At 37.4% G+C, this 13,580-nt stretch overlaps 1 protein-coding gene across 4 annotated transcripts in view; it reads right to left on the bottom strand.

Moving 5' to 3' along the window:
• The window catches only part of BCKDHB (branched chain keto acid dehydrogenase E1 subunit beta), a 255,409-nt gene that overhangs the window by 155,373 nt on the left and 86,456 nt on the right, over positions 1 to 13,580 (bottom strand). For 2 of the 4 annotated variants that reach the window (XM_021937517.2, XM_021937518.2), the window contains 3 exons: positions 8,128 to 8,225; positions 5,933 to 6,043; positions 2,099 to 4,231 (listed from right to left, as the gene is read on the bottom strand). In XM_021937517.2, the coding sequence (XP_021793209.1) occupies positions 3,992 to 4,231; positions 5,933 to 6,043; positions 8,128 to 8,225 (449 nt within the window). In that variant the 3' untranslated portion in view covers positions 2,099 to 3,991. Of the gene's footprint in view, positions 1 to 2,098; positions 4,232 to 5,932; positions 6,044 to 8,127; positions 8,226 to 13,580 lie in introns of those variants that run through there. The other 2 variants (XM_009205577.4, XM_009205578.4) reach the window with 1 other exon arrangement.

Genomic DNA, 13,580 nt, shown 5'->3' with positions numbered 1-13,580 from the left:
CCTTCTTCTCTCATCTCGTCAAAGTCATTCTCCGTCCAGCTTTGATCCGTTGCTGGCGATGAGCTGCGCTCCTTTGCCGGGGGAGATGCGCTCTTATTTTTTGAACTTCCAGCTTTTCTGCCCTGCTTTTTCCCCATCTTTGTGGTTTTATCTGCCTCTGGTCTTTGATGATGATGGTGATGTACTGATGGGGTTTTGGTGTAGGTGTCCTTCCTGTTTGACAGTTTTCCTTCTAACAGTCAGGACCCTCAGCTGTAGGTCTGTTGGAGATTGCTTGAGGTCCACTCCAGACCCTGTTTGCCTGGGTGTCAGCAGCAGAGGCTGCAGAAGATACAATATTGCTGAACAGCGAGTGTACCTTTCTGATTCTTGCTTTGGAGGCTTCCTCTCAGGGGTGTACTCCACCCTGTGAGGTGTGGGGTGTCAGACTGCCCCTAGTAGGGGATGTCTCCCAGTTAGGCTACTCAGGGGTCAGGGACCCACTTGAGCAGGCAGTCTGTCCCTTCTCAGATCTCAACCTCCATGTTGGGAGATCCACTGCTCTCTTCAAAGCTGTCAGACAGAGTCGTTTGCGTCTGCAGAGGTTTCTGCTGCTTTTGGCTTTTGTTGTTTACTGTGCCCTGTCCCCAGAGGTAGAGTCTACAGAGACAGGCAGGTTTCCTTGAGCTGCTGTGAGCTCCACCCAGTTCGAACTTCCCAGCAGCTTTGTTTACCTACTTAAGCCTCAGCAATGGTGGGCGCCCCTCCCCCAGCCTCGCTGCTGCCTTGCCGCGAGATCGCAGACTGCTGTGCTAGCAATGAGGGAGACTCTGTGGGCGTGGGACCCTCCCGGCCAGGTGTGAGATATAATCTCCTGGTGTGCCTGTCTGCTTAAAGCGCAGTATTGGGGTGGGAGTTACCCGATTTTCCAGGTGTTGTGTGTCTCAGTTTCCCTGGCTAGGAAAAGGGATTCCCTTTCCCCTTGCGCTTCTCAGGTGAGGTGATGCCTCGCCCTGCTTCAGCTCTCGCTGGTCGGGCTGCAGCAGCTGACCAGCCCCGATTGTCCGGCACTCCCTAGTGAGATTAGCCCAGTACCTCAGTTGAAAATGCAGAAATCACCGGTCTTCTGCGTCACTCGCGCTGGGAGTTGGAGACTGGAGCTGTTCCTATTCGGCCATCTTGCTCCGCCCCTCAATAAGATTTTGTCTGCTTGATTAAGTAAGATTCAAGAGGGATGTCTTAAAGTCCCCTGCTGTAACTGTGAACATGTTCATACCTCTTCTGTTTTCTTTGTTTGGTCTATTGCTTTATTTATTTTCAAACTATGTTATTAAGGATGAAATACACTTCGGATTATTATATTTTCATGGTGGACTGGTCCCTTTAGCATTGTGAAATGTTCTTCTTCATTTCTAGTAGTTCTTTTTGCCTTAATGCTTTATTTGAAATTGGTATATCTACACCAACTTTCTTTTTCCATCCTTTCATTTTCAACATTTTGATGTCCTTATATTTAAAGTATGCCTTTTTTTAAGCTGCATGTGGTGGTGGTAGTTGTTTTTCATGAAGTCTGAGGATCTTTAGACTTTTACTAGGTTTATTTAATCTTTTTGTATTTAATTACTTCTATATTTGGGTTTATATCATCTTATCATCCGTTATCTATTGACCCATCCATTTTTTATACTTATTTCTTTATTTTGGATTAACCAAATATTTTTATTAATTTACAGTTCTCTTATTAACTTGCTAGCTATGCATTCTTTCGCTGTTATTTCAGTTGTTACACTGGAGATTAAAACTTGTATCCTTAATTAAAACCTAATTAGAACATTACACTTCATAACAATCCTAGAACAACAGAATATTTTAACTACATGTAAGACCTCCTGGCTTTTGTGTTTTTATTGTCTTACATTTCAATTCCATATATTTAACTTCAACTTCACTAAACTTAAACTTTCACAGAAAATTATCAGTACTGTTTTGGACAATCAATCCTGAGCTACAGTGTATGCTCTCTTCCATATTTTCTTTTAGGATCATTTTCCTTCTGCCAAAGGGAGCTCCCTTGCAGTACCTTCTTTTAGTGAGAGCCTGCTAGTGATAAATTCTCTCAATTTCTGTTTGCCTAAACTTTTTTTTTTTCATCTTAATTTTAAAAAGATATTTTCACTAAGTATAGAATTGTGGGCTAGCATAGTCAGCAATTTAAGATGTCATGCCATTGTGCATACCAGGTGTGGTTTTCTTTGAATATAATCTTCTTAAACGTTAACAAAGCTTGTGTAATGATGTTCTGAAACTTTCATGAGAAATTTTTTTTTTAGATATTGTTGCTAATTTTCTCTCTTTTCTTTTTCTGGAATTCAAATTGTATATAAGACATCTTTTGACCAGATCCCAAATGTGCTTTATCCTCTTTTCTGACTTGTGCTTCAATGTGGACATTTTCTATTAACTAGCCTTCCAGTTCATTATTGCTATAATCTACTGAGTCCAATATGTTATAAGCCTATTCATTGAGTTCTTATTGTCAGATACATATTTTTTTGATGGCTCCACAAAGTTTACTTGATCCATATACGTACATGTACACACGCACACACCCAATTTTCTAGGTAATTCTCTACCCTCTTACCTCTTTTGTTCCTTATTTTCTCTGTGTTCCTAAGCATAACAATCAAGACGTCCTTGTCTGCTAACTCCAATATCTGGATCAGCTGTGTTTCTGCTTTTTATTATTTGTTTCCTCTTTGTTATTGATCAAATACTCCTGTCTCTTCATCTACTTAATAGTTTTTTATTGAATGCTGGTTTATAGAAGTTCCAGATAATGAGAGGATTGACTCCTTGCTCTGCTGGGCAGATAGAGTAAAAGTACATAATTCAGTAAAAAACTCCAAGGGGTAGAGGCTGTCTTGTGGGTTTGAGATGACCTGGTCTACATCTGGTTTGCCTCTAATTGTAAGACCTAACTCTCCATGGCTTTCAGTTGAGAGTATGATTGGTCTTTGTCACTTCATTATCAAGTGATAGCTTCACTTTCCAGATATTTTCTACTTACCTTTCACCATTTACACCTTTAGAATTTGGCAAATATTTTGAGAGAAAGTTAAAGTATGTGTCTAAATCCCCTCAAAATTTCAATTTTGTCACTACAGCCCCACAAAATGAGTTCTATACACCTGGATTCTACACACCTGGTTGAGACCAAATAGGAAGTGTAGCCAACTAAAAAGCAGTTATAGGTCATCAGTTTCAATGTGCCATTCATTTCAGGGCTTTGAACTCACACAGCTGATTCTCTTAAGCCAATCCACTTCCACACACACACACACCCCCATGGCACAGGGTAGGTATCTGTCTCTTAAGCACCTCTAAACTCAAGAATTTTCTACTGTGCTTTTCAGAAGTCTCCAGCTTAGCTTTTTAATATCAGGGTCAGCATTGAGTGGAAAAACTAACTGTGGTTTCTAGGCCCATTTAAGTCTCTAATTTTGTAACTCCCTTGAGCAACAATCAAAGACTCTGTTCCTTTCTCTATCCCTGAGTAACTACTTATGTTGTTTTGTAACTTCCAAACCATGCATCAAGGATTAAGCAAGAAGTATGAATTCCTCAAGTGTCCCAGAGTCATTTTAGTGTGTAGAGTATGTTAATAAATGTGTTCAACAAATCATTTTTGCTTTTAATATGCTTTCTTTTCTCGATTAGGCATTCCAAAAGATATATATTGGGGTTTAGCTGACACATAATGAATAAAACTGAGGGATCTAATGAGTCATAAGACAAAAACAACTGATAAAACACACCTAACTAAAAGAGATTATAACACAAATTTTGGTTACTATAGAATTTATCAAGATGAATTTAAAAAGCTTCACTCTGGGGGGAAAAAAACCCCTCATTTTCAATATAAATATTTGGTTATAGGGCCCTCTTCTTTAAAATCATCTCTAAATCCTAGGAGGAAAAAGCTAAGTACCAAAATTTTACCTCTTTTGATACATCAAAAGAAAACAGGAGAGGTACCATCATCAGCAATGAAGAAAGTCTCCAATAGATCCAAAGCAATCAAGAAGCTGGCTTTCACTGTCACAACCGGATGAAAGCATCCCAAAACAAAACAAAATAATGATGCTAATAAGTCAGAGGTCTGATGCATCACTTTCTCATTCAGTAGAGATCGCTTGTCTCCTCTTTCATCTTTCCCAGTAGGATAGAGCCCTAAGGAAAATGGATCTGCATTCTAGGATAAGATAAAGATGCAACCAGTAGATTTAATACAGTGATGCAAAAGCAAACCGATATCGATGTAAATATAAACAACTTCACCCTTCTTTCTTCCCCTACCTCCCCTCTCTTTGCTTCCACGGTTGCCAAAATGAAGTATTAGTATACATGTGCTATTTACCATAAGCTGCTACAAAAATGCTTTTTGAATGTTAAGGTTATATATATATATGTAAATAAAGTTCTAAAAGTGCTTGCTCTGACCATATGTAAATGCCCCCCACACTGCACCATGACAAAACATCATATCCCCATGTAAAACCACCATCTACACTAAAAATACAAACCCCAGGATAAGTGGTGGATACATGTTGCAAACAAGAAGCCAACTCTAGTTTAACTATAATTTGGAACATTTGGCTATTTGAAAGAAAACCCGGTATCTGACTTGATTTGAAAATGCCTGCAAAAAGCATTAAATTATTTTCATGAAGCTATGAATAACTCAGTCTGAAATATTGCTCTTAATTACAGCAACTACAAATAGAATGGCTCAGGATATTGTTGAAACCATTTGTAAGCATGTCAAGTGTTTAGATGGTGTCAAGTGAGTCTTCAGAACTTTGTTACTATAACAAATCTTACATCTTCTACTAAATTATAAAACACTTTTCACCTAAAAACATCCCAGGCTACACTTTTACAGCAGTAGTATCTGCACGTTATTTTCCTGTAACTAACCCAAGAAATAGCCTGTAAAAGCTATGAGAATGCCAAAGCTCTTAAAAGTAGTAAATATAAAATGCCCTATGTCTTATGACTATAGCAGTAAATCAAGAAAAAATAATACATGTCATTGTTTCCCACAATTTTACATGTAATTGTACATGTATCTATTAATCGTACATATATCTATTGTACTTATCTATTAAGACTAGGTACATATAATTTACAATACATGTAGCTAGTCTTAATTGATAAGACTATTACAAAAAGAGTGCTTAACCCTCTTTGTATCAATATGAAAACAGATGCTTCTTAAATTATCTTGACATTGGTGTGAAAGACACTGGATATAAAGAGATAAATGAGAACTAAACTATATTCTTAAGAGGGAACTGGCTATGTAAATCTTAATAGTAAAAAGAAGACCAATGTAATCAGGCCAAAGGTCATGAGACTACTTAGATAGAAACTGTACATTAGAGCAGCCAGAATCTCCACACAACCCTTAGACTGTAACCCACAGTATTAAGACTATATACAGAGTTATTAAAAAAAAAAAAAAAAATCCATCCCCATAACTTTTGGAGAGAAGAGAAATGAAAATTCAGCCAAATCACTTAATCTACCTGACGAAATTAAACCTAGCTAATTGAACCATAACTAATAAGAAGTCAAAAACACAGGTGCCTTCGGCATCCTTGATATCCTCCATGACTCACACAACTTAACCCAAGGTGACTGCATAAAGGACTCCGTTTTGTAGTATTTTAAACAGAGAAAACTACAGGAGGAAAAATAAATTCTATAGCGATTTGTTTCCTTGAGCATGAAGCTGTTTATACAACTTTCTTTCATGCTGCAAATTTAAAACTTTTAAATCAATTGAAAATGCTCACATAGCTCACAATTTCAAAAGAATGATTTGCAAATATACAACATATTTGGCCAAAGGTTTCAGGGAAATGACATTCTATCACCATTATATTCATACCTTACAAACTGTGTCCACATCCCAAGGTATTATAGTCCTCAGATCAATGACTTCACAAGATACTCCAAGCTTTTCTTTTGCCATGGAAGCTACCTCCCGGATCACATGAACCTGAAACAAAGAGAAAAATATGCAGAGAATGACTACAAAGGTTCCAGCTTCAAAAACTAGTTGAATGCTGACATCACTATTAGAGATAGTATTTAAAGTCTCAGGAATTGATCTGCATGAAGAATTCATAAATTTGTTTTAAATATGTTGAATCCCATATTCTGCAAAAATAGTTAAGTACAGATATCTAGAAAACAGAAAGAGGTCCTTAGAGAGCGAAGTCAGTACCACAGACACTGATTACAAAGATGGTACACAGAAGGTAAATGAAGTCAAACGAATAGGTAGAAAGCATGTAGAGGGAGAAGTAAAGGGCAAAAATCACCAACATTTAAGGAAAAAATGGCCCAAGAGGAAAGGAAGGAAGAAAGAGAGGGAAGGAGTGAGGGAGGGAGGGAAAAAGGAGGGAAGGAAAGAAAAAAGGAGATAAAAAGAACAGTTAAAGAGCTAGAAAGAAAACCAGGAGACAGTGTACTGCAGAAGCTTAAGAGGAAGATTTCACAGGGATAGCAGCCAGTATCATATACCATAGCAGGAATAAGAGCTGAATTTAAACAACTAGAAGATCAGTAATGTTGACAAAAACAGTAAATTAGTGGGAATGGAACTCACAGGTACAAGAATATAACGAAGTTAAGAAATTAAATATAGACAATAGAAAACAGTTGTTCAAGTTCAGTGTTAAAAGGAGGGAGGTGTAATGGGATTTAAGGGGAAAGGAATTCTTTAAATAGTGAAGAGAGACATACTTTTTAAATAAGAGCAACAAGAAATGGAAAACTGAAAATGCAGGAGAGAGAGGGACTAGCTAATAGACTACAGTCTTGGAGAAGGAAGGCAAAATGGAACACAGTCTGAAACCGATTTGCAGAGGTTGTTATGTAAACCAGACACCTCTTCTTCAAGACAAAGGGAAGAAGGAAAGAATCTGAAGCAAAAGGAAGAGCAAGCTATGTGAGTTAATACCTAATACACCCTAACTTACCCATTAAAAAGAGAGGTAAGGTCATGAGCTGACAGTAACAGAGATGTGGATTAAAAAGTGGACAGAAGGACAGCAAAGAGGTTTGCCACACCCACCAAGGACACTGTCAATGGGATACAACTCACCAAGCAGCAGAGTTACCCCACTGAAGGTGAGAAACCATGAGGACTGCAGCTATCCATGCCAAAAATCAAACGGAGAGGAGAGTAGGAGCTTTTGATATTGAAAACCATTTTTGTTATCTTCTTTATATTTTGTTGCCCTAAATTTCCTAAAATAAGGATTTCCTTTATGCAGAAAAATAAAAACTGACCATATCTTTAAAAGAAGGAGAGAGAAGAAAAGTGGAAGAGATAGGAGTTCATGGCCAGAGAAAAAGTTGGGAGGTAGAGCAAAGTGACAACAAGCCTGGGGGAAAATGAAGTGGATCAGTAGAGAGGGTCACTGGAAAAAAAGACAGATATGGAATTTTGAGTCTGGACCAGTGGATGGGTACACATGGCCAGCAAAGTAATCATGAGAGATGGCAGGAAATGTAATGAAAAAGATTATAGCCATTTGCAGCAAAAGTAATGTGGGTATACACATATTTCAAAAGAAATGTGTTTTTAATTAATACATCGTTGTAACATATTTATGGCCACCACATGTGTATACATTTTAATATATACAGACATCTCACCTTCACTCAGAAATCAGTACCACAGACTTTCAGTTATAAGATGAGGAAGTTCTCAGGATCTAATATACAGCACAGTGACTAACGCAAACAATAGATCTGAAGTGTCCTCACCCCCACCCCCACACACGAAATAGTAACTATGTGTGGTGATGGATCCATTAATTAATTTGATTATGGTAATCATTTCACAAGGTATGCATATATCAAATCATCACATATATACCTTGAATATATATAATTTCATTTGTCAATTACACATCAATAAAGTTGAAGGAAAAAAGAAATTAGCATCAGTAGCACCAGATTTAATCTGAAATATAAAGAAAACATTGTCTTCAATTTTTCATGTATCAGGATTTAAAATGAGAGCTTCCAAGCACAACATAGGTTTTAACAGTTGGGATCAATGCTACTCACCTGAGTGCCCCAGGCAACAAGAGTAACATCACTCCCTTCCTGTATGACTTCGGCCTGGGACAATGGGATGTTGTATGGTTCTATAGGAACCTGTTCCGCTAAATACAGAACAGGAAAAAAAAAAAAAAAAACAGTTATTTTTTTCTGAGGTGACACTTGTGCATAAAATAATTTATGAAGCTCATTGTAGCAAAGCTTTATTTTATTTATTGTTTCTCTAAATTCTATATTACTTAAAACAGAAACAGCATTTACGATATGGCTCTATGACATTACTGCACAGATGAATAAATGCAATATAAATGTATAAAATACAGCAGCTATCTTGGAACAAAAAAATAAACTTTAGAAACTAAAAAAATCTTAATAAAGAAGGAACTTTAGTCAGTAAGAATGTATCAATATTGGTCTATTAACTATAATAATTGTATCCTACATGTATGTAAGATGTTAATAATAGGGCAAACAGGGTGTGTGGTATCTAAGAACTCTGTACTATGTTCATACTTTTTCTGTAAATCTAAAATTGTTCTTAAAAATTGTTATTACCTGTGATAAAACTTTATTAAGTTGAATTAAGTTCTCAGATCAATTTTCTAAAAAGTAGCAAATTTATGGGGGTTTAGGGAAAAAATAATAGGGTCAAATTTTAAAGTAGATTGTAGTTTTTCACCTTATATCTATGAACACTTCATCAATCACAGCCGCTGACAACACCTTAATTTTCAAAACTGAATACTGTAGACCTTAAAAAGATAAACTAAATCAGCTCTACCAAGCCAAAAAGAAGCCACTGGTATCTGAGAGAAAACCATTTTATGACTTCTCTGCCCAACCAAGTACATGCAATATAGAGATGACTGAATCTGGGAGAAAATTATAAATGGAATTTCAAAATAAAATTGAGTATGAAGTTGATGAAACTGCACAGTTATGCTGAGAAGGTTTCTTTAGTTTTTTGTTTTGTTTTTGTTTGTTTGTTTGTCTGAGACAGGATCTCACTCTGTCACCCAGACTGGAGTGTGGTGGCGTGATCTGCAACCTCTGCCTCTCAGGCTCAAGTGATTCTCCTGCCTCAGCCTCCCAAGTAGCTGGGATTACAGGTGCACACCACTACCCCCAGGCTAATTTTTGTATTTTTAGTAGAGATGGGGTTTCACTGTGTTGGCCAGGCTGGTCTTGAACTCCTGACCTCGAATGATCCACCCACCCCGGCCTCCCAAAGTGCTGGGATTACAGGCGTGAGTCACCGCGCCCGGGCTTTTTTTTTTTTTTTTTTTTTTGAGACAGAGTCTCACTCTGTCGCCCAGGCTGGAGTGGAGTGGCGCAATCTTAGCTCACTGCAACCTCTGCTTCCTGGGTTCAAGTGATTCTCAGACTCCCAAGTAGCTGGGATTACAGGCATGCACCACCACACTCTGCTAATGTTTGTATTTTTAGTAGAGACAGGGTTTCACCATGTTGTCCAGGCTGATCTCGAACTCCTGACCTCAGGTGATCCACCCCCAAGGCTCCCAAAATGCTGGGATTACAGGTGTGAGCCACCGCGCCTAGCCATTCTTGAGTTCTTATGTGAAAATACTATCAGTGGAAATGCTGGAAAAAACTGTTGTTCCCTTTTGTTCATTTTCCCCATGGACTTTTTTATTTTATATATATATATATTCAAAAAGGACAGAAGAGTAAAATTAAAGTAAAAGCCTCCCTCTGGAAGGCTCCCAGTTAGCCCTTCCAACTCCACCATCCAGAAGTAACCAATGCTAACAATTTCCCAGGTGTCTGCTGTAGACAGCTCTCATTCTTTCTGGCATCCAAGATTCTGAATCCTCTTCCTACATTTGGTAAATCCTCTACCTTAGGAGGCAGGGCCCTTTGTCCACTACAGAAGTGAATTCCACATGCCTCCCCGCTAAGGTTCCTCTGCAGCCAGGGCACAAAACATGGGCTCTGGCAATCCAATGCATCCACAGCAGACTCTGAATTGGAAGCTGATGACACAGAAGAGCAGTAACTGTCTAGAATTCATTCTGGAATACTGGTAACAGTGGAGGCAAATCTAGCATCTAGGCTTAGTGGTATCACGGATTCAGACTGACAGTTGCCAGGGCCTCTTTGCAGAACCAGTTATTTGGGGTATTGCTTCTAAATATATGGCCTCTAAACCTGATTCTTGGGGATTCCAGAAATCTGCGAGTTATTTATTTAACCTTCAATAAATTTCTTCTGCTTATACTGGAGAGTTGATTTCATTTGCTTGAAAACTAAGAACTGATTCCATATCTACTCAGATATTTACCATATGCTAGTGTACACATACATAATCTTTTTTCTTTTCACAAATAGAATCACATCATATATACTGTTCAGAACTCTTCTACAATCTGCATTTTTTTCACTCATCAATGTATCTTGACCATACTTCCACATCAAAGTAGTTTTTAAAATCATGTTTATAAGTAAAAACTATTAAATGTAATGGTGCTTTATGGGTGATACAGCGGTGAATTTTATTCCTTGTTTTTTTATAGATTTCCAATCCAATGACATTTATATAACCAGTGTCAGAAAGAGGTGAATATCATTTAAATGATTAATATACTTAAATAAAAAAGAAAACAGTAAAATCTATAAAATTACGTTTTTTAGATAAATCCCGAAACAGATAATAATTAAGCTAACAAACCTGGAACATAAAGCAGTGTTAGAAAACTTATAAGTATTAAAGCACTTCTTTAAAAGTTTTTGTGTAGCTCCCAAACTATGTTGAGTCAGATACTTCCACTGTCTAATTGAGGGGTGGGCTAACTATAGCTGCAAGCTGATTTTTTTGGAAACAGCATTTCATTGGCTCACAACCATGCCATTGATTTACACAGTGTCTACAGCTGTTTCTACCCTACAACAGCAGAGCTGACTAGTTCCAACAGAGACAGTATGGTCCACAAACCTAAAATATGTATTATCTGTTCGTTTACAGAAAAAGATTGCCAGCCCCAATTGTAAACAGTGCTTTCAGAGGTTATTTCCAGCCCATTCATTGATGGCTTAACCCCAGTATTCATTGCATGGACAGATGGATAGACAGCTGGATGGATGGATGGATGGATGGATGGATGGATGGATGGATGGATGAATGGATGGACAGATGGATAGATGAATGGACAGGCAGGTAGACAAATAAACAGACAGGGAGACACACATTATCACTGGAGTAGTATATTCTACTTAGCAGGTCTTAATTGTTAAACCAAAGTGAGGGTCAAGAACAATGCTGATGACATCGGACAAACACACCAAAGATAGCACATAGGCTCCTCGTCATCATCAAGTCTCTCCCCTGGCAGCAACATCTGAATGCCAGTAGACAAGGCTTAAAGCCAGTACACACTGCATCTTACTCGTAAGTGGCCATGATTCAAGAGTCCTGTCTTTCCCGCCTTGTAAATCAGTTGCCAGCTGGCGATTAGCAAATCCCTGGAACACACGACTCTTAAGGGCTGGCAGACCACAAGAAATGGGTTGGCATCTTGGCCCACTTCCTTTGTCAGGTTGCCAGTGAGCGATTAATTGCTCTATTGTCTTAAGTAAATTACCCCAAATAATAAGGCCTCATTATTTTAACAATTAACTAAGGAACAACAAAACAAACCAAGTTTTATTCTCTATTTTAAAAACACCATACTGAGAATAAGAAAAAAAAAAAAAAACCTCTTCTTAGATTTGCTTAAATGTTATCCTGAGAACAGAATAAGAATTCATTTAAATATGTCCATTTATTTAAATTTGGCAAACAAGTCACCTGGAGAGCAAGCTAGAATTCATAGGTACTTCTTAGTCAAATTTAATTTAAAACATTTTTATTCCAGGAAAAGATTGTCATTTCAAGTTAGCTTTCTTGCATTCCTACCCCACGGCTATGTGCTTTGTAAAAGAGAGCAGGTGACAGGAGTTAGAGCACAAATCTTCAGAAGCTAAAGAGCACCACACACAGTCATATTACAGATTCCTATTTTCACAGAAGTGGGACGAACTGATGCCACTCCATTTCACCATATGCTGATTACATTAGAATCTTAGAACTAATAAGCATTCCTCAGATAAACACTTCAGCATCAGATAAATAGTGACAAAATGAACAACTCAGAAAAACAAGAAATCTTTTCAAGGCCAAAATTGTAAAAATGCAATTATCAAACAGGATAGATTTTTTTAATGCATATTCTCATTCACACTACACATTCACTTAGAGATTCATGGTGTGAATTTGCTCATCCTTGGCCCCATTCTATTTCCCATCCTACTTTTTTCTTTCAGTTTCTTCTAATTTGCTATATTGCTTATAATCCATCTTAAACACATTTTTGGAAGAGGTGAGGTGTCTAAATTATATATACATATGTATATTAATTATACCAAGTTTAATATACATTTTTCATTTAATAGTTGCTGCATATTCAATATATGCAGGCATCATGCAAGATACTGGAATATGAACTGAAAAACTGTATTGCCATTGAGAAGCACACACTCGACTGTGAGTTACAAAGATGGAAAGAGATTTATCAGCCAACAAATAAAAACATAATATAGCAATGGGAACAAACTGCTCTGGGAATCTAAAGGGAAGCAACAACTTGGTTACAGGGATAGAAGGTTTCTTCACGGAGGATACAACTGCTGTGGGTCTTAGAGACAGAGGTACTTGACACAGGAAAAATAGGATATTCCATAAAGAAAGAAAAGGTATGTGCAAAGAAATTGACGTGTGAAATCATGTTTATGCTTGTGTATACATCTACAAAATCAGATTTACATGATATTTCAAGTAAAGGTGAATACTGAAACTTATAAATTATATTCCTAAGTCCCTAGACAGCACTTTCCAATCCTTCTGATTTAATATATTAATAACTTGTGCAGAAAGCATCTGCAAGAAAATAACAACTCACTCTTAACAACACAAGCTCCCCTGTGAAGCACACTATTACCATTACAGAGATAATAAGATCATTTCTCTGCCCTGTCACTAATCTGCAGTAATGCTAGTTTCCCCACAAACATGAAACTCGGATAGGGCTTTATTTATATTGCATTACATGTGAAATAGTGAGAAAACATAAATGTTCTCTTTTTAAAATGAAGTCAAGTATATTTCTAAAATATGTTAGCTCATGCTGTCTGATTCTAACAGCATATTCGAAATCTCCATACCTGAGAAAGCGTATCTGGTTTGTTAAAATTCAGTCTAATGGGGAAAGGTAGGAGGGTGGTAAATCCACCCAACCAGAAACCCAGTTGTGGCTTTGTCTCTGCATCTAATGAGTTTGTTAGTCTCTGACAAAATATTATATTATTTTTGTGTCCCAGTATTCCACCTGTAATCTTAGGACCATTATTGGAACAAAAACATGAACATATTAAATTAATCAGCTCTTAGGAAGAAAACATCATCA

The sequence above is a fragment of the Papio anubis genome, chromosome 6, assembly GCF_008728515.1.
Source record: "Papio anubis isolate 15944 chromosome 6, Panubis1.0, whole genome shotgun sequence".
Classification (NCBI taxonomy): Eukaryota; Metazoa; Chordata; class Mammalia; order Primates; family Cercopithecidae; genus Papio; species Papio anubis.
This window is presented reverse-complemented; position numbering and strand designations above follow the sequence as displayed.